This window comes from Clinocottus analis, unplaced genomic scaffold, assembly GCF_023055335.1.
Source record: "Clinocottus analis isolate CAN_PGR_092001 unplaced genomic scaffold, fCliAna1.0.p SCAF_6, whole genome shotgun sequence".
NCBI classification, from domain to species: Eukaryota; Metazoa; Chordata; class Actinopteri; order Perciformes; family Cottidae; genus Clinocottus; species Clinocottus analis.
This window is the reverse complement of record NW_027176218.1, coordinates 14,442,541-14,463,310: the sequence shown is the minus strand read 5'-3', so window position 1 is coordinate 14,463,310 and position 20,770 is coordinate 14,442,541. Positions and strand designations below refer to the sequence as shown.

Genomic DNA, 20,770 nt, shown 5'->3' with positions numbered 1-20,770 from the left:
ACTTAATTAGGTTTAACACAGTTAAACAATTGTACAAGTATATGTTTAGTATGTTATTGAATTGCTGTATACCATCTTCCATACACATATGTAGTTCTGTTAAACAGTTTATTTGAATTCAAAACAACTTTGAAAAGTTTGAAAAGTGCACCAGCAGAGTATAAAAATGACTAACAAATTATCAAGTGCAAAATAATTCACCAAAACATGGATATATACAGTACATATTGCAGTCATTAACTGCATGACCTATAGACAACAGTTACACATACAATATTTAGCTTTACTTTCATTTGCATTTTACAAGCTCATAAATATGTGTTTGAAAACTTAACATGTTTTACCACAGGATTTACCATTTTAAGCATCATGTGCATACATCCATTGAACATCCATTGTATTAGGAGATGATTGGACAGTTATCTTAGGATAGTTTGTTCTCGTGGTTCTCAGACTTTGGAGAAAGAAAAATGTTCATGGTCAACCGGCCAAACAAACAGCCGATATGTGTGCTATTTTTGTTTTGGCAAAACACCAACGGTAAGTCAAAATGAATCTTAGTTGTTGCGCATGGCTAACCTGAACGCAACCATTGCCACAAAAGTACAGACATTTGGCCATGTATTTATTATGTTTTATGTCTGTACTTTGTACTATGTGAAGTTCCCATGTGGGGAGTGGTTGTTCTGAAACCACAAGATCCCTGGTCTCCTTATGGACTGCATGTTGAAGTGCTCCTCAATTACTAAGGAGTAAAATGCAGAGAATAATTTCCCCACAAAATAAATAAAAAATGTATCTCTTAACACGCCACAACTAAAATACCTCCGTGCCCCACTAGAGGGTCGCGCCCCACAGTTCGAGAACTGGTTCATTTTAAGGCAAGGCCATTAGCCTTTGAGTAATGCAACGGTCCAACAATGGAAGAGTTCCTATCTGCTTATGTAGTGATACAAAAATGTCAGTTTTTGCCTTAAGTTGATGACTAATGTGAACAAAAGATAATCCTAAAAAGAACGGCGGATAAACAATGGCCTATTATGCAATACCAACTTAATTCTGTGTCTACTGTTTCATCTACCCTAACACAGTCAACAGGTCATCAGTTTGTGCTACCTTTTGAGCAAAGCTTTGAGTAAGAGCAGAGTGTGGCCCTATACGTAGTTAAAAGAGTCCCCGTCATGGGCAAGTGAGAGATCACGTTTCAGGACTGAGGTAGAAAAGGTGCAGCGGCCCGTGCTGGCTCGTCATCCATCGGCAGACCAAAGACAGAGTTAATAAGATCATAGAGGCTGTTGTGTGAGATCTGGAGGCTGACGTTGGCGCTGTGAAGAGACGAAGCCCCTTCCATCTGGGCAATCTCATGAAAGTGTCGACAGATCAAAGGCACCACCTGCATGGACGAAGAGACACATTGATACATTTTACATGCAGAACTGAAGGGAGATCTCAAATACGTTAGGTATCTGTGAGGTGCAGGTCAGGATAAATAGGAAAGAGGGTAACCTTAACTATGATGAGCTTCTTCTCCAAAGGTCTTCCATCAGGAAACTTCTCTCCAAAGCACATGTTGATGGTGTAATCGGGAGAGACACCGTTGTTCTCTCTAAACTGCTTCAGTTCTGAAACAAAACCCAATTTAGAACCAGTTATTTTACAGTGCAAAGTTTGGTTGTCTACACATGAAATGTAGTCTTATGTATATCATATAATCTTCTTCGAATGAGCAAGAGATCTGCACCTACCAGTTACATACTTCCCAAAGTTGAGGAGCTCCACCATGGTGTTCTGGGGCAGCTTTCTTGGGTCTGGGTCAGCCACACTGGGGTCACTGGTGCTAGCAAACACGTGGCACCGGTCCTGCCTCCAGGCATAAATACCAGTGTCCCGTACCTCCAGGCATAGGCCCCTCTCAATGCTGTTGAGGATGCGGTTGGTATACTCAACCTGGTGTGCAGAAAGTTGTGATTAGAAAAACTTTTACACACCGAGGATGTGTATCGTCTATACACTTGTGGGGAAATACCACCCTAAATATTCGCAATTTCTTTCTCCTGTGATAGATTTTCTATATTTCATGTTGAAAAGATGTTCAAAGTGTTGAGCATCAAAAGAAGTTCTTGCACTAACACAAAATCGAATTTCTGACTTCAAGCTGGCCAAAGTTCTTTGTAGAAAACTTTAACATTTTCACAGCCCTATTTCAAAGATGAAGTGTTTGGGAACGTGTCCTTCCAGTTAATGCTCAAATGAACAAGTTGCCTTTCTTCAAAAATATATTTAGACGCAATCACAAAAAGGTACCATTCTGACCACTAGCAGTAATGTGCCAGCAGAGGCAGTGAATAGGAAGACTGCTAACAAACAATGTTAACTGCAGGAACTATATTGTTTATAAAGTAGGCCAAAGGAAGTGAGATAAACTGCTAACAGTTTATGGAGGGTTTTATTAAATTAGGCCACACACAATGTCCAGCTGATCATATACCTGTTTGTGGTCCAGCAGACTGTCTGTTGAGGGAAAGCAGATATTGTGGCCATTGAGGTCCGAGGCCTCCTGCAGGTAGTGGAGCTGGAGAAGCGCAGTGTTCAATGTGATCTTTAGCATTTCACTTTTCCTGTAGTGGATGGAAATCTCCAGGTCAAATATACTTGGCTGCTGCAGAGGTGAACTTGGGAGTTGTGGTGGATTTACTGTAAAATAACAAAAACATGATTACATATTTACAAATAATAACCAATTGGGAACATCTCTTTCTAGTCTAGCAATAAAGGAACTGCATTTTATTGGCCTGAACGAACCCTCACAGTAAGACGGCTGAGCGGGTAAAGGCAGTGGGTGGTTCTCAGCTGCTACGTGATAGCTTCCAGGGGCAGTTGGTTTGGGCTGACCATAGTCCTCTACCCACAGCTGCTTGTCTATTGACGGCAATACACAGCAAATTAGAGAACATTAATCTATTTATAGACCATCTAAAATCCTTACTTTGATGGTATTCTGCTTTGCATAAGACACTGTACCTGATGTCTGGCAACCAAGATCCAAGGCCATGAGATTGTTAAGTAGATTATGCTGTTTGAGGAAAAGATAAAGAAGCATATTTAGGCATGTAATAAGTGTTGAAGTGAAGCAGAGTCGTTGTGATATGAAACCAATTAACAGAGAAGTGAAAGTGTGCTCTAGGCAATACGGCACCTCGTTTCCTGAGGGGAAGCACTCTACGGGGGAGCTGTAGATGTCTGGAGTCATGACAGAATCCTCCTGGGAGTCTTGTGTTGGCAGACTTTCATAGTTGTCTGCAGACAGAGAAAACAGACGCACTTTAATTTGCATTCAACTTCAAAAATGGTGGAAGTAAAAGGCTTGCATGAAGTGACTATCGCTTTACATTCAGTGTTGATAATCTCATAGATCTTATGAGGGTCGTCCGAAATCTTGGAATTATCCATTATCATCTTGAAGCGCAGAGAGAGGTTGTTCAGAGCGCAGCGGAAGTTGGTTTTCCATCTGGCCTTGTCGTTGGGGAACTCGGTGATTTTTCCACTTGCTACTGCCCATGCCTGTGAACCAAGAGGAGTTGACGTACACTCTGCAGTCCACATGCAACACAAAGAGGGCTTTTGTACCAATAAAAAACAAAAACATACAGTATTATTACAGTTGTGTCAACAAAGCTCTCAATTTTTGATGCAATCGTGCTGTGCCAGATAACACTGGTACAGCAGTGAAGTTTATTGGAGGCAGTTGAACCTACCCGGAACACTTTACTGTCTTCATCGTTGCAGTCCTTTCTGGAGTTGTGCTTCCAGGGGACTCTGAACTTGTTTTGGCCCTCGTAGCGGAGGCCCGTGTACTGGCCCGTCTCCACCTGCTCGATGAGCCAGCTGGCAAACTGGGGCTTGGGAAGGCTGAGCGGAAACATGACGGATCAGCTTCGTTCTTTGATGAAACACTTCCCAAGAGCAGATAGATCTCTCTATCTCTTCACCGCGCGCGCGCGCACACACACACACACACACACACACACACACACACACACACACACACACACACACACACACACACACACACACACACAGACAACAGTTTCGCACTGACAACAGCTTCAGTTAATGTTTTCGACGTGTTTTAATGTTGGGACAAGCAATAAGCACACACTAGATGTATTCAGCAACTTATATACAAAACGTCGTTTTTTTAATACATCGACACAGCAAGTTTCACACTGGCTACTTCCTAATGCGCGCAATCCACTCACAACAAAACCAAGAAAGAAACATGATACTAGAGAAGGAGACGAGTGTGTGTCCCTACCTTTGCATTGCTCAGTGAGATGTTGCTCTGGCGGAGCTCCTGATGTGAGTCCTCGTTGCAGCTTCGCTGAAGTTATAGAAGCAACGTCATGTTTCAATGTCTCCTCCCCTGGGGGAGGGCACCACTCTGTCGGCATTTCCGAGGATCGCCATGGTGCGTTTAATTCAGAGATAAGTGAGACGTCGCCTCATCTGGGCAGCAGCAAACCGTTTACGGTCAATCATTTGAACACACCCTCTGCAAACCGGATATGTCGGTTGGAAAAGTGGGATTTCTCTCCTTGTCGAGAGAAACGGAAAGCAATTTGACCGGTTGAGCTATTGTCTTGCGTCACCACGTCATCCGTATTGCATCACAAAAACAAAGTAGTTTTCACGGAGGCGTTTCCGCCCGCTGTTGTCGGAAGTCGAATCGTGTAGTGACTCCCAGCGTCACAAGCGATAGATACTTCTGCCATTTCAAGAGAGGCGGGGATAAGCGTGTAACGCCTGAGTGCCATTGAATGCAGCACGCCACAGTTTGCACTTTTTATGGGCACCGGCAGTACTGAAGGAGAAAAGGAAAAAGTATATAATTTGGAACGAAACCCCGGAAATTAGTTGTTTTTCTAAGACCTGTAAAACCCACTCATGACGTGCAACAAGGATTTTTTCCAAAGTGACGTAATGAGCCTTTGATACATTTTTCACATGTGGACCTAACATTGTTCCTTAGGTATCAGTCCATGTCATGCCATGGGATGCTGAATTATGAGGTCATAACTGACATAAATTATCAAATAGTGCATTAACCATTTCAAATGCTGTAGTGCAGTCATATAAATATAACACAGTATTACATGTTTTTGTAATGTAGGGCAAAGAGAGGCAAATACAGATCATTTTGTGTGATGCAACTGACTCACAGAGAACTCAATACTTTAACTTACGCCGTGCAATATTTCAACATGCTAGTGCATTTCCAAATAGCAGCTATGATACGATTTAAGAGCCACCAAATATATTGTAAGTGGTTTCCGTTCAGATGACATGTCAGTGAAGACAGAGGCATTTAGCTGCACCTGCTCTGGCCTGGATGCTGTTATTAGAGAGGCATGCTCACTTAAATAGCATCTCATGAAACCAACCCTGTTCCAGTGAATCTAGAGTAGACAATCGAATCCACTGGTGAGAGTACCATGTAGTGTGTAACTAATGTGCAGTCTATTCAAGTGTAAAATGGGACTTTCAGAGTAATAATTCTGCAGGTGTGCCGTTGTGTCATGTGTTTGAATGAGACTGGATATTATTAATCAGACAGGGAGTGAGAGTGCAGTGGGGACTCCCTTGTTTCAATGACATATGTTTAGATTTACAGTGTATTATTAAAATAAACTCCTCAGCTTGCTCCATGTAAGGCCTCACTTCCTCGTCCTAGCATCAGCGTTTCCTAACTTCATTGCATGAGAAAAGTACAATTGAATTCATTAATATTTTCTTCTGTCCCTCTGGAGTCTTATCCAACCTTTTACCCACAGTCATAGTATTAAAGGTTGTGTACTGTGTGTTGCATGCTAAGCCTACTTCTCTTTACTTGCTTCTTAGGAAGATTGGGGTTACAGTCCGAAACCGCAGACTAACTAACGCTATACTGATGAAATAAGGCATCATAACAATTATATCCGCCGCTGTTTAAGAAATGTGCCTAACACGACTACAACTCAGTACACTTGTGTCAGGAATAGAGAAGTGATACATATTCTAATGGAGCACTTCCTTTTTCCTGCTCATTGGTAATACTTGTTAACTCTTACAGAAGGCCCCTCTAGAAAACACAGGCCTCTTAGGAAGGAAAGCTTGGTTATTGAAAGACCACATGGATGGCTCACATCCTGTTTCACACTTGTATTCACAATGCAAAGGCAATATCATAAGTGTCTTGTTATGTAAATAGAAATATTGAATATTTGTAATATTACATACAGTACCTACAAGGAGCAAATCAAGTGATCGAAAGGTCTACTTACTTAATCTGAGTACATTTTAGGTCTCATAGTATGATATCACTATGAGTTAAGAGTGCAGATAATAGTCCCTTATTTTGCCAGCACAGACGCATGTATGCATGAGTTTTAGGATGAAAAACTTTTATTATGCAGGCACAATTATTGTTACATTTTTTATGTTATTAAAATGGCATTTCCTTTTACTGGAAACGTGTTGGATTCCCAATTATTCCTCCTTCCTCCTTCATGTCTCTCTCTCTCTAAATCTTGCTATCTCTCTCCCTATCTCTATTGCACTGGCACTGAGAAGGTTAACACCTCCTCTATTGATCTCACCTGTGTTGGATGTGAGGTGCTGTTGACTTGAGGCATTGTTTTTGTAAGAAAACACTTCAGAAATGTTGAGTGTTTCAAAGAAACCTGCTACAGTTCTTATAAACAGCCACACCCTCACCTATGAGTAACACAGGTGTGTGTGTGTGTGTGTGTGTGTGTGTGTGTGTGTGTGTGTGTGTGTGTGTGTGTGTGTGTGTGTGTGTGTGTGTGTGTGAGGGAGAGAGAGATTAGATTGTATCTCTGTGTCGAGGCTTAGACTGAGAGAAAAGCAATAGGATAATACTTTTATTTTCACCACTTAGCACCCTCTGCTGTTGGCCATGCAGAAAAGCATGACACAGCACACACACGTCCACACATCACACACACACTTACACACACACGCGCGCACACGCACACAAACACACGCACACACACACACGCACGCACGCACGCACTCACGCACACACAGATCGTTTCAGGTTTAGCTAAATATTACTTGAAAGCTTGACAAAGAAGGAAGCACAATCAGGTTAGTATTTACTCTGATTTCTCCAGTTTTATTCAGTTTTGTCAATTTCCGTTTTGTAAATAATGTGATATAATAATATCACTGTTATTGTGGACAGTGACGATAGATCATTTTTCTAGCATTTTGGACTTTTTAACTCTTCTGCGGCCATGTTGGCATAGTTCCTATGTTTTGCCGCCAGAGGACGCAAGTGCCCCACGTTTATCAGATGGATAACGGTCACATTTCCACCCAGACTTCTTCGCTATTAGAATTTCCTGTTAAGGAGACTTTTTCACGTACGAAGCATATTTCAAAGGTCTCATGCCAGTGCGGGATGAAGCTAAATCAGTTTGAAACAAATACCACGACTTGGGTTAACAGAAAGGCCAAACCAGAGGAACGCAGCTTTAACTGTCCAGTCAGATGTGGTGCTGAAATACTGCATTCGTGCATCTGTACTTAGTTAGGTTGGGCTTTTCCAAGACTTTGTGGTCCGCATGATAGACATATACAACTATATAATACAGCATAATAAAAACGCGTTGCATTCAGATGGGAGTTCAGGGGTTGTATTGCATTTAACAAGACTTTCCACCTGGCAAGCAACTGTGACAACAAACTGGACCTGCAGACCATGAGTTGAGATGTAACTGTAACATGGGCTTTCGGACGGCTCCATGTCATAAAAAGGGTTCACTCTTACATTTATCGCGTCCTTACGAGCTTTATAATTGCCAATTATTGTGCTCGGAGACACGCTTGCAATTTATTTAGCTCTATAAAGCTGTAGCCTGGATACAGGGGAGAGCGTCCTTGGTATTTGTGTTGTAAAGAGTTGGAGGAGAAAGATGACCGAGGGGGAGGGGGGCAATTTGAAGACTTGCCAGGGGTACATTGTCAAATTCAAAAGGCATTTCAAAGAACCAAACCATTCACTTTTTTTTTATTCTCTCTTCTTTTTTTTCTTCTTTTTTTTCCCCCTCCGCCTTTCTTTCTCTTTGCACGGTTGCAGGCCGTTTGAATCGACCAATGGGCCTTCAAGTTAGGGACATTGGAATGTAAATGAGCTCAGCGCGTGCTCCCGGCGCAGTGAAAGCTCGGGATTGTTTATTGAGCTCCCGGAGCCACGCGCCTGGCCCGGGGGAGTCGGCGTGCAGAAGAATCACACAGCGGGGGCGGGGCCTCGCGACGAAGCGTGCGTACCCAAAAAGGGGTGGGTGGGGTGTGTGTTGGGGCGCGTGTTGAAAAAGAGGAGTGCTGCCAAAGTTTGGGTCAGATCGGCTCGTGGAGTAAGCAGTCAAGAGAGACTTGGACTAGAGTTAGCCACACGGTCCCCACGCGAAGGACACGAGAGCTGATCACTGCCAACCCCTTCCGCTCTTCTTGTCCCACTGCTGGAGGCTGCACTCTTCCTCTGCATCCATCACTTCAGAAGACCTGTCAGCAAGATGGAAACGACAACCATCACCACCACGCAGACTGCATTCACCTTTGGATTTACCGAAAGACACGCCAGCATCAGCCTGCACGCGCCGGCCGAGGACTGCGCGGCCCCCGCCGTGCACCCCAACACCACCGCTGCCGGCTTCCAGAGTAAAACCAAGGTGCTGAAGAGACAGCGCTCCAGCTCGCCAGAGCTGCTGCGCTGCAAGCGGCGACTGAGCTTTAACGGCCTCGGCTACTCCATCCCTCAGCAGCAGCCAGTGGCCGTGGCAAGGCGGAACGAGAGAGAGAGGAACCGGGTCAAACAAGTCAACATGGGCTTCCAGACGCTGCGACAGCACGTGCCGAACGGCGCCGCCAACAAGAAGATGAGCAAAGTGGAGACCCTGAGGTCTGCGGTGGAGTACATCAGGGCGTTACAGCATCTTCTGGACGAACATGACGCGGTGTCGGCTGCTTTCCAGTCCGGGTTGCCATCCCCGACACTCTCCAACAACTACTCCGCCGAACCAGAGTCGCCTCACTCCACCTACTCATCAGACGAGGGCAGTTATGAGCCTCTGAGCTCTGAGGAGCAGGAACTGTTGGACTTTACGACCTGGTTCGACAGGTACTGAGGCTGACAGCACGCGAAGCACACAGCAGAAGTCTGTGCGTAAAAGCAGCTGCCTTCACGCAGAAAACACTGACAAAGACTTGGTGAAGGCATCAGATCAGTCTCGCTCTGATGCTTGGAAGTGATCTGTTGCCTGCCTCCCTCACCCGGGCTGCTCCTGCAGGAGCAAAGCAATAGTGAGTGAGAGAGAGAGAGGGCGTGTGTGTGTGTGTGTGTGTGTGTGTGTGTGTGCGAGTGTGTGTGTGTGTGTGTGTGTGTGTATGTGTGTGAGAGAGAGAGAGAGAGCCTCTAAGTCCCCACACGAAGGAGGGAGTTGGACTCAGTCTTACGTTGACGCGTGGAAGTGAAGAACTGTTGATGTTATGTTTGAATAAGTGCAATTAAGACGTGACACGGCAGGTTCTGCAGAGACGGCGCTGCAGTTCCAGAGGACTTGTTTGATGAGCGCATCGTCAGAGCAGGACTGCCTTCCTCGGCTGCCACGTCTGTTGGAAGACAGACACAAACATGATGCGTCGACAGACTGTTTCGTGATCTACATCGTTCTCCACCCCCCCCCCCCCCTTTCATAACAACAGTGTATCATACAACGAATTGTTTTAACATGAAGACATATTTTTGTACATGAGTCAAACAAACAATGTTCTTGAACAACAGCCACTTTTCCTGACAGTGTTGTGAGAGCCAGCTGTCAGTGAGTTGGCATGTTGTGTGACAGCAATATCAAGGCTAGCTGTGACAGATTGTTTTTCTTTCTTTACATGGTAAGGAGACTTTTATCAATGTATGCACTTGTTCTCCGTGTCCCGTAGCCTAAAATGTAAATATTTGATTTTAACAGATATATTTTGTGTTAAACAAGTTTTATAAATAAATATGAATCTATTTATATAATAATATGTTTTTGTAGTGGTTTGGTTCTTAACCTGATGTTGCACACATGTATTCTCAGATGTGTGTGTGTGTGTGTGTGTGTGTGTGTGTGTCTTTGTGTGTGTGTGTGTGTGTGTGTGTGTGTGTCTTTGTGTGTGTGTGTGTGTGTGTGTGTGTGTGTGTGTGTGTGTGTGAGAGAGAGAGAGAGGGGTGTGTGGCGGTAATTGAGCAAACTAGTGAGCTTCTCTTCTATTCAAAGCTGCCGCATGACCTTTTTCCGTCTTGCTTGGGCACACGGGGGAAAATTGCGCAGCTGGGTGAGCACTCAATAACCATTATAGACGTGCACCTTCTACGGCGCTTTGTCTGCATTCAGGACGGGGAGATTAATATTACGTTTCATGCATTGCATTGTTTCTTTTGCGTACTCTGCCTTTACCCAATAGCCCAAAGGGCCTGGAGCGGAGGGAGGGGGAGAAGGGGTGTAATTCAGGCCTCTCAAAGGGTATAGACTCTTTGAAATACGGCCCGGGGAAAGTCAGCGAGACAATGAGAGGGGTCAAAATTCTTATTGCCCGATTGAGATCAATCTAAATAAAAACCTGGGGTTGCACACTAGTTGTATCCCCAACTGTGTTTTTCATGGGGCACACAGCCAAACCAAAAAGCCTATCTGCTGCGAAATGGGGAGCACAACACCACATAGTGAGCACTATTGTGTGCGCCTTTGCGCCTCATTATGCCAATTATGGAAGATCTTCTATTGTAATTTAACACTGACGCCAAATTCAGCGAGGCAGAACGAGAAATAACGAGTTTAATTTCACCTGGTGCTCTCTGTTGGAGTGGGCAATTGGGGACTGAGAGGCTGATTGAAGCTGGTCTACTAATTTATTAAAAAAAAATACATTTTATCAGCCAACATTAGACCAAAAACTAAAAGAATATCAGTGATTGTGGTCAGAACATCATGCATTTATATAACAGATGTAATAGGATATTTGGGATGTTTGTTTTTTGCACCTAAAAGTGTGCCACAGGCATTAATCCACGCTCCACCTCCCTCCTCTCTCTCTCTCTCTCTCTCTCTTTCTCTCTCTCTCTTTCTCTCTCACACACACACACACACACACACACACACACACACACACACACACACACACACACACACACACACACACGCACACAATGCGGGTTGCAGGTGTAAGCCACGTGCCTGTGCGCGGTGACAAAGGCTCCTGCGCTCCCATTGGTTAATGGCTCGCGTATGATGTGAGCCCCGTCGGCGAAGTGACAAAATCCAACAAGTGATAAATGACATTAATTACGCTCTGCTTTATAACCTCCTACGTCACCGGGACTCAAAAAGACAAATCAATGGCACAAAATACCCCGCTGCTCTTTTATCATTCGGTTAAATGCTGTTTCTGATGTCCTTCAGTGTCAAGCAGAGGCCAGAGCACAAAGTAAAAATAACGGCATGTCTCTTGTCCTTCAAGATGGATATGCAATTTTCTCCACAGCCATTTAAGGAGGAGCAGGGGTGAAACTAGATTTATTCATGCCAACTTGTCATTTTCACTATGACAATACATAAGGGCGATGTTAATTTTGGCGTAATCCAATGGTGAATAATCAATCACATGCAGCTCATTTATGCATGCGTTTTTCTTCGCAAAGCCATGATGTATGCACAAACCATGGAAACGCCAAATGCGCACATGCCTAGATCATAATAGGGCTAAACTGGCCAAGAGTGGGGTGGTGAGAGGTCATGTGTTGCTCTGCAGTCATCAGAGCGCTCGGTAGATCCTTAAGCCGAGAACGAGAGGCCATCCATTCGTGCGTGTGCGTCAATTGCGCACAGACAGCCTGGTGTACAAACTTCGTTGCTTTTGTGTTTTGACGCCGTCGGCAAAAAAACGTTTTCCAGTGTATGTCCCACAACATGAATCATGTTAATGGTTGCCAATATTTACATAAAACAGCTAACTGCCACAATTATTTTTTTCTTTCATTTTCACTCGTGATTCATTTAGAAATGAAATGCTCAGTCAGCATTTTCATTTATTTCCATATAGCAATATAAGTTACACATCTGGGCGTCACATTTACAGCTGTGGTGACTTGTATCAATTACTGTTGGGGTAAGAGGTGAAGTGGATGTGCTCTTCACTTATCACTCAATTCATTTGAGTGATAAGAGCCGAACGCTTTATCATATGTTTTAAAATGATTCTCATTATGATATCTTAAATTGAAGATATGGGTTATTGAAACAATATATCATACATTACAGTCATAGACAACCCACCAAGCACAGCTCAAAGCCATATCTGCCAAGCAACAGGTGCGTCCGAACTGCAGTCAAAAATGACTTTTTCTTATGCATTACGACAACAACCACACTTGCCCATGTCTCTGAAGCTTCAGTCATTCTACAATCATTCCAATTCAAACAGGTGTTTTATTTCATTTGACTATGGGGAATGCATACACTCCAGAACAAAGAACAACTTCCTTCCTTGAAGTTCACGGCTGTGAACATGAATACAATTTCTCCATGAACCTATAAATTTGTTTTCTCACGGAAAGTAACTGACTAAAGTGAATAATACAAACAACACATACACACACACACACACACACACACACACACACACACACACACACACACACACACACACACACACACACACACACACACACACACAGCTATAGTTTTAGCCACAGCTGTGAAGATGCTACTATAATAAATACGGTTAAGACAAGAGAGGGATGACCACCGTGACCACATACAGAGCAGAGACGAAAGGAGAGGTGGTGAACAACCTTGAGCAATGCTTACAGACGTGTTAATGTTTAAGCAGAGGCACAGACACGTTTATATTTAACATAGACAGAAGACACACTGAACCCATTTTGGAGTAGACACACACACACACACACACACACACACACACACACACACACACACACACACACACACACACACACACACACACAGACAGACAAATCTGCTGACCCCTTGGCTATTGATTTAGTAAGGTCCTGGGTAGAGGCACAAGGGACACACACACATATTTTGCACTAATCACTGTTGATGTTCCTTTCTTTCCTGATAGAAGTTATGGTCAGCCACTGCAGGTCACATTGGCTCATAACGGCCTTTTAGATTTAATGCTTCAAGTCTATTTCCTCCTCACCATATTGAGTTTTTCTGTGCTGTGGATGCTGCCTAAGCTTTTTTTTCTCACGACAGAGTCTTCTTCATAGAGCAATAGATTTACTAGTCAGTTTCTACTTAGCAGGAACGGACCAGAGCAAATGTTAATATCTTCTGTGGTACCGAACATTCATGATGGTTTAGTTCATGCGATCAAAATTCATATTTTCTATTCCTAGAGTTGGGCATGTGCCGTAGCGTGTTTACCATTGCACTGAATATCTGCTAAAGATGTTCGACAGTTAGAATCAGAGTCATGTTCATCACAGTGTTGAAGGAATAGATATGTGGATCAGTATAAGTCTTTTCCCTTTGGCAAAATGGGCCTATCATGTTTCATTTAATCATTTATCTCAATTCAAACAAATATCAGGGTCACTCTAGTGTGCTGGAAATACTCTTCCCCACATTAAAAACCTTACTAAATAGGAGCCTTGCCCGCAGCCGCCAAGTCATTCTTACTTTTTGACAAAAAAGTCAGTCATTCGACTTGTGTTTTTCTTCTATCTTTCCGGAGAAAACGTTCTCTTTTCAAATTTCACTTTTAACTGACACCTCTGTATGTGTGTGAATAGGCCCTAAACTTCAGACGACCCAGCAGAGGAGGAACCGAGCTCAGGCCTGAAGGGTGGAGGGATGGAGTAGCTGGGGATGTGTGGTAGGGTGGAGGAGGCGGGGGCTATGATTTGCATGGGCCATTGTGCTGCACAAGTTTGGGTGCTTTTTTTTGGGCCTGGGCCCTTTTGGCCATTTACTTCCACTCTGGCTGGCTGTGGCGGGCTGTGAATAGTCCCTGCTCGGTGGAGACACAAAGGCGCTTTTGTGCTGCGGCCACACCATATTCATCATGTAATGCCTGTAAGACAAATCTGATTGGACGTCTCTGTCACTTTGATGTGGGTCCAGAGTGCGAGTGGCCCTGAGATTGCTAACTTCACTCTCTATTGCCTATTCTGCAGCATTGATATGGGGGTGGAGGCAAAGGGGAGAGAGGAGAGGTTGCTTGGGGGGGGAAAGGAGGGGGAAAGGGAGTGCAGGCAGGGGGTAGTCCTCATTATTTGCAGGAGCAAATTCATAATAAATTTCTTCATTCTACAAAACCGGGTCGAGATGATTGACACTACTTTACGCCAGGCCGAACAAAAGCCCTGATTTGAGCAGAATACCAAATGAATGGGGCGAGCGTGGACCCAATTCAAACAATTTTAATCTCTCCCCGTCCTCCCTTACTTCTTCTCTCCTCCTCTCTCCCCCTTTCCTTCACACTTACCCTCTTTTTTCAACTCCAACTCTCCTGCCTCTTTTGTCCAGAGCATTCTCATTTTACAGGGTAATTCTACTCCAACGGATGTGCTAATTGTGCTGGGTTAAACTGGATGCGAGTGGACTCCTGTGATACAGAGCTTATTCTTGCCTAATGACTGTAATGATGGTTCAGAAAGACTGCAGCCTGCAGCCTGGAGTGGGCTGCTGGTCCTCGAGAGGGAGATGTTTTTCTTTACTTGTGTGGGCTGACCACGAAGCTGGAGCTGATGTCTGAAGTTAGGTGTAGGAACGAGGATGGTGGACAAAATAATGGGACCATGAACTGGAGCTGCTACCAAAACAGTGGCTCTGAATGATGCCTCTTAAATGCAGGATAGACATATACGTCATATTATAGTCATGAGTTAGTGATGGGGACAATGGTTAGCGATGGGTAGAAGAACGCCAGGTTAAGGTATATGTTTTAGTGTGTAAGTGAGTGCAATGAGATACATCATTCAGATTATGCGTACTGGTGATTTTGAACATTATATTTTCTATTAGAGATCATATGGCAAACAAATAATACATGTAGCCTCTGTAATGCCACTCAGAGGTTTTTGAGGGGATATTTTTCAGCCTGAGGTTAAGTTTCACTTTCTCTTATGGGAGCCATGCAGTGTACATTTGGGCAATGCAGTGAAGCCCTGGTCAGGCCATGGTGGGATAAGGAAGAAGCAACCATCAGAGTTAAAAGGCTTAGGCATCTGTCACATTGCCCAAAGCAAGCACATTTTTACATTATGAATGTATTAATATAGGTGACACTTTTGTCCATAACAATGTACAAACGAGGTACAATCCAAACCACAGTTGATCAAGCAGAAGCCTTAATAACAGAGGTTGTATACGTACAATTTTGAGAAAGTTATACTTTACTTTAGTTTCATGCTACTTTATAATTCATTGCAATTCAGAGGATCATATAGTACTTTGTAGACTACTGCACTTCATTTGAAGGCTAAAGTTACTTTTAAGATCAAGATTTTGCAAAAACAATACAGTATAAATCAGTATTTGAAGTATAGTTTTCCAGGTAAGTAGTCAAGTCATGTAATGGTATCGCATTCACAGGGTCCCTCCTGGAAAACGAATACTTGTGATAATTTGAGTGCATTTATCTTATTTTGTAAATTTGATTGCCTTGACATTTAAGATTGCTATAGCCCCTGCTTAATAACTGTTTAATAGAATGGTGATAATTAATGACATCAGAACAGACATTAAAAGACATTAAGCATCTTGATGACATCCAAGTTGTTCTTGAGCCAGCATCTTGTGGCCGTTATGGGAACTTCATCTTCAGACACTTTCACATTGGCCTCAGAACTGTAGCTTGAGTCAAACTTTACAATCAGAGAACTGCCTCGAACTAACATATAATCCCCAGTCAGGTAAGTACTGGAAAACATCATGATCAGTAAGACTATCATTATGCTTGCTGCTCCACAGACCTCCTGACACCTCACCCATAATGTCCTGCTCTGGCCTCGTGTGTGTGTGTGTGTGTGTGTGTGTGTGTGTGTGTGTGTGTGTAAGAGAGAGAGAGAGAGAGAGAGGACATGAGAAGTTAAGTCATCAAAGAAAAAAAGGTAACTCCCTTTAACTGTCTTTCTAAAAACATGTTTTGTGTGGGCTTGTTGTCTGTGTGGTTTTGAGCGCACGCGCGTGTGTGTGTGTGTCTGTGTGTGTTTGTAAAAAGCGATCCTCCATGCGCCTGTTGATCAGGTGCATTCCTTCACTCAGCAATACGTTGTAATGTCTTCAAGTGTGTGTGTGTGTGTGGGTGTGTACAACTTGTATGTTTGTCTTCATGTCAGAGGTCAAGCCTTTAACCTTGAACACCAAGTTTCTTCTTCTTGTATAACAAAGTCCCCCCACACAAACACACACACGCGCGCACAGACACACACACACAAATACAAATGCTTTCAAACACACACACACACTCATGCACGCACACACGCACACCACACACACACACACACACACACACACACACACACACACACAGACACACGCAGACACAAAAATACAAATGCTTGCAAACACACACACTCACGCACGCACGCACGCACACACACACACACACACACACACACACACACACACACACACACACACACACACACACACACACACACACACACACACACACAGTCATGTCCTAGGGTCCTCAGCAGGTTGCAGCCTGCCCCTGCAGAACCTGTTCACGGTGACACACCACGGCTTCATCAGCCTCTGACACGCATCGCCCTCAGCATCGGATCCCATGCTTCATTCTTCTATTGTTCAGTTCAGGCAGACAGTAGGACACTTCGATATTTTCTTTTATAAGTCTTGTGAATATCTCTGCATGACACAATAGAAGTACCTTCTTTATTCCATCAAAGCTTAGTGTGCACTTGATTTCGGTCATGAAAGGTTTGTGTGTAAGTACTTTGAATGGAAACATGAGAGCACAAGCAGGATTAGGAAAAAGAAAAATCAAGTTAAGGTGGTTGAGTAATGCCAAACCAGTTACGTTTTGTCCATTTGTCTGCGTTTACAGCCTTGATGTTGGCCACATGTTCTTCATAGACCTGCATTTACACCTCTAAACATTTTTGGATATTATGTATTGCGATAATGTTCGTCTTCACCTCTTTGCTGTCTCGTACATGTATTGGAAGAACATAACTATGTATAGTACCTTTATAGGTTCTACACTCTCCATTGCAGGGACAAATATTGTGCGCTTTACTGAACATTTCTCTGACAGATATAGTTCCTGGTTACTTTGGAGATTCATTATTCAAATCCAAACGATATCTTCAACTTACAAAATATTCATTTTTATCTATTGAACTTCTCAACAATAAAGTCTTAAAACTAGATCCACCTTGACTAGATACAGCAGTAACTTAATATACCAGAAATGACAGTCCAAAGAATATATTAATATTTCTGTAGAATGAGTACCTTTATTTTGACAATAGACTATTTACCTTTAGCTGACAATAGTTCAGTACTTTTCATTCAGTAAACTTAAAATGTGATATTGCTTAACTCATTCTTCTCTTCTTATGCAACCTTTATGCTCTTTCTGGGATTTTAAAGAAACAAAGAGGGATATCGCCTCACTGCACTCCAGTCCTAAATGACGCATGATGACATAAAACTGATTTGCATTCGAGCAACTGAAAAGAAAACCGTCTCCAGGAAACAGTTTAACTAACTTTAAGAAAAAAATGTTTTTGTGAGAATGAGCTTAAATTAGATGATGACATTGAGGTTATTTGCTTATCTCTCTCTCTCTCTCTCTCTCTCTCTCTCTCTCTCTCTCTCTCTCACACACACACACACACACACACACACACACACACACACAAATCTATAGTCCCGAGTCCCCCGGCACCCCACAACCTATTATCAGCAGAGATGCCCTGGCTTACCGATGCAGAGTCTTGCCCCCTCCCTAAAACAAGGTGAAGGGAGGATTAGTGAGCACCATTTAGGGGTTCCTTTCAGGCCCCCATTTCATTTCATTAGCTTGTGACCTCTCCAGTTAATTATTTTGATCTGGCCAAAGGCTCGGCCTGCTTTTAATGATCCTGACTGACTCACCGCCCCCGTCAGAACGCACAATACTTAACACACCCATTGAGGGCAAGGAATAGGAGTGAAAAGGAAAAAGAGGAGAAAGGAGAGCGATTGAAAGTGGCATTTACCAGTCACCGGCAGAGGCTGTATGGAAGGGAACCTGGTGATGGCAGGGTGGCGTAACGCCCTCAGACTTTTTGTCAGAATATACTATTGTTCCTCATTGATGGAGTGGCTCTCCTTTTTGAAGGGCAAAGTCGTTGCAGAGCTTTAAGCTGATTTCAGTGGAAAAACAGAGAAAATAAAGGAAAGGGAATCCACTGCACCTCCTTCTTAAAAATAACAGTGATGGAAAAAAAAACCTCTCTTTGGAAATCATTCATCTGAAGGGTCATGGCACTGAGGAATTGTTCCGTTGCTACAGGGCCATTCAGAGGTTAGGGATACTGTTTTGTGTGGAGAGTAACATCCAAGTGTTGTGCTTCATCCAGAGAGCATACACACAACATATAATAGAAGACATGTATCTGTGTAGGCTTTCAGATTAATCTATATTATGAGAGTTAAATCTCACTGTATGGTAATTACATTAGCTATTAATGTAATTGCTGCCCTCCCCTCCTCTCGTCTCTCTGCTGCTGCGCTGCGCTAATTGCCTGTATTTGTTAATCATGTGGGTGTTTGCGAAGCGATCGCTGCCGCTTTGCACGTGGCCCCGCAGCTCCATATTGAATGCAAACACAATAAAATCTCAGCAGATTGTGTTATTTAATGCCCTAGAAGCGCGCCACCTACATTTCTCATTTTAACCAAACACGAAGGATGAAATGTTTTCGAGGTAGTGCAATTGGATGGTTGGGTTATTCTGATATTCTGTCCACCCCCCCTGCCACTCCCCCGCCCCCCAACCCTTCTTTCCGATCTCTCTAAGTCTGTTTTTGAGCCTTGTATTTGCTGGAAGCGCTGCTAGCCAGTTTACTCTGTCTGGCTATGCATGTAAAGAGTGTCCCCTCTTTGTTCCAGCCCTGGCCCGCTGCCAAGCTCCCCCTTCAAAACTTAAGACACACACACACGCACACGCACACACACACACACACACACACACACACACACACACACACACACACACACACACACACACACACACACACACACCACAGTGTACACAGTACCCCACTCACCCCTTTTTAACTCTCTCAAAAACTCCCCCCCCCCTCACTGTCCCCTGCGCTGCCCTCAAATTGCAAATAACAAAAAAGGAGGATAGAACCGCAGAGACAAGCATCACTTTAAAAAGCAGGTGTCCAGAACTTTTCAGTGCTTGTCGATTTCAAATGGAGACCCTTTAACCTGCATGCTTTTCTAGCTGGTGGCTGAGGTAGCCAGTCAGAAGCCTAATCAGTCTTGTCTGACAATACAGGGAGGTTGAGGGCTGTCAGTTCTTCTTTCAAACAGGGGCTCCAATGAAGCCGTGGCAGGGGAACCCCTGATTGATTAGTGCCTCTTTATTGAAGTGCGTGTGTGTGAGCGAGAGAGTGTGTGTCTATAGGGGCCCAGCCAGGAAGCTTTATTTAAATCCAGCCAGAGAGAGTACTATAATTATGACTTTTTCTTTCTGCTGGCCGGTTAAAGCTGACAGAGAGGGTTCTTATGGCTCACTTCACCCTCTCAGCCTCCTAAAGAGAGATTATTACTGGCCCCAAGAGCTCGGGCTAGTCAGGCTCATCAGAGTAGCTATATAGACCTGAGAGAAGGGCCGGGTCCAGAGTAGGACTCAAAAAAGACACACATAAAAAGGGTGAAGGACCGAGCTGAAGACAAGTCACTGTGTAATCCCATTTCAGCCTTATTCACTGATGCCAGTGTCAAATAAATAAATAAATGAAACCAGACAAAGCTCTAACGGAGAGCAGTGTGGCAGTCCACCGCTATCACTAGCATTTAGATGCGTTACCCCCCAACAAACAAACAAACAAGCAAACAAACAAACACAAACGGAAGCCGACGAGGGGTCAGCTGAATTAGTGAAAAGTGGATGATCCTGTGTGGCCTTGCTGGTAGGAGGTCTTCCTTTACTCCCTCTCTCACTCCGTCTCTCTTTTTACCAGGTCACTTATTATCAGTGTGTGTCTGCGGTGCTGGCTGCTCCTCAGCCCGGCTTCTATTGTTCAACGACCACTCCTATCTGCTGACACACACCAAATGTGTGTGTGTGTACTCACCTGCACTGTAGGTGGGCTGCTTCATGATGTTTGCATTTTACCTCACTTGATTTCACCTTTTCTAAAATGTAGGAGATCACCGCTTCGCTCTCTTTGGTGGCACTTTTGGTAATAAGCAGTGATTGTTTTGGGATCCAACTTCCTAGAGATATTAAAAAAAAAAAGGTCCGCCGCTTGTCTCAGACAACCGGCTCATAATACTGCAAATGCAAAGGCTTTCATCACTGGGTTGTATAGACTCATTCACCATTGTGTTATGTCATTCGGTGATGGATAGTGACTTAACATACGTTTATTTAAATTAAAATCTTTGAGGCTATTACTTTAAGTAAAAATATCAATGACGCAAGGTACAAATGTTGATTGAATAAATGT

The 20,770-nt window shown here is 43.7% G+C and overlaps 2 protein-coding genes across 3 annotated transcripts; one reads left to right on the top strand and one right to left on the bottom strand.

Moving 5' to 3' along the window:
• Nucleotides 1-157: 157 nt before the first annotated feature.
• irf7 (interferon regulatory factor 7) lies at nt 158-4,693 on the bottom strand. 2 transcript variants are annotated; one of them, XM_068602321.1, is made up of 10 exons: nt 4,316-4,693; nt 3,756-3,909; nt 3,390-3,561; nt 3,197-3,297; nt 3,022-3,073; nt 2,803-2,919; nt 2,489-2,694; nt 1,746-1,947; nt 1,507-1,622; nt 158-1,393 (listed from the first exon to the last, which is right to left on the bottom strand). In XM_068602321.1, the coding sequence occupies exons 1-10, from the start codon at nt 4,321-4,323 to the stop codon at nt 1,205-1,207; spliced, it is 1,317 nt and encodes a 438-aa protein (XP_068458422.1). In that variant the 5' UTR covers nt 4,324-4,693; the 3' UTR covers nt 158-1,204. The 2 variants fall into 2 exon arrangements, with proteins under 2 accessions (XP_068458422.1, XP_068458423.1); XM_068602322.1 differs by lacking the exon at nt 4,316-4,693 and having other exon boundaries at nt 2,809-2,919; nt 3,756-3,923.
• Nucleotides 4,694-8,441: 3,748 nt separating this feature from the next.
• ascl1b (achaete-scute family bHLH transcription factor 1b) lies at nt 8,442-9,394 on the top strand. Its single transcript, XM_068603603.1, has one exon. The coding sequence runs from the start codon at nt 8,577-8,579 to the stop codon at nt 9,186-9,188; it is 612 nt and encodes a 203-aa protein (XP_068459704.1). The 5' UTR covers nt 8,442-8,576; the 3' UTR covers nt 9,189-9,394.
• The last annotated feature ends 11,376 nt before the right edge of the window (nt 9,395-20,770 follow it).

What these genes read in the sequence shown, in the direction of transcription:
- ascl1b (XM_068603603.1), top strand. Translation starts at nt 8,577, where the DNA reads ATGGAAACGACAACCATCACCACCACGCAGACTGCATTCACCTTTGGA.
- irf7 (XM_068602321.1), bottom strand. An exon ending in TCAGCCGTCTTACTGTGAGG is followed by an intron (nt 2,695 to 2,802) that starts GTTCGTTCAGGC and finishes GTTATTTTACAG; the next exon opens with TAAATCCACCACAACTCCCA. An exon ending in AGAAGCTCATCATAGTTAAG is followed by an intron (nt 1,394 to 1,506) that starts GTTACCCTCTTT and finishes TCGTCCATGCAG; the next exon opens with GTGGTGCCTTTGATCTGTCG.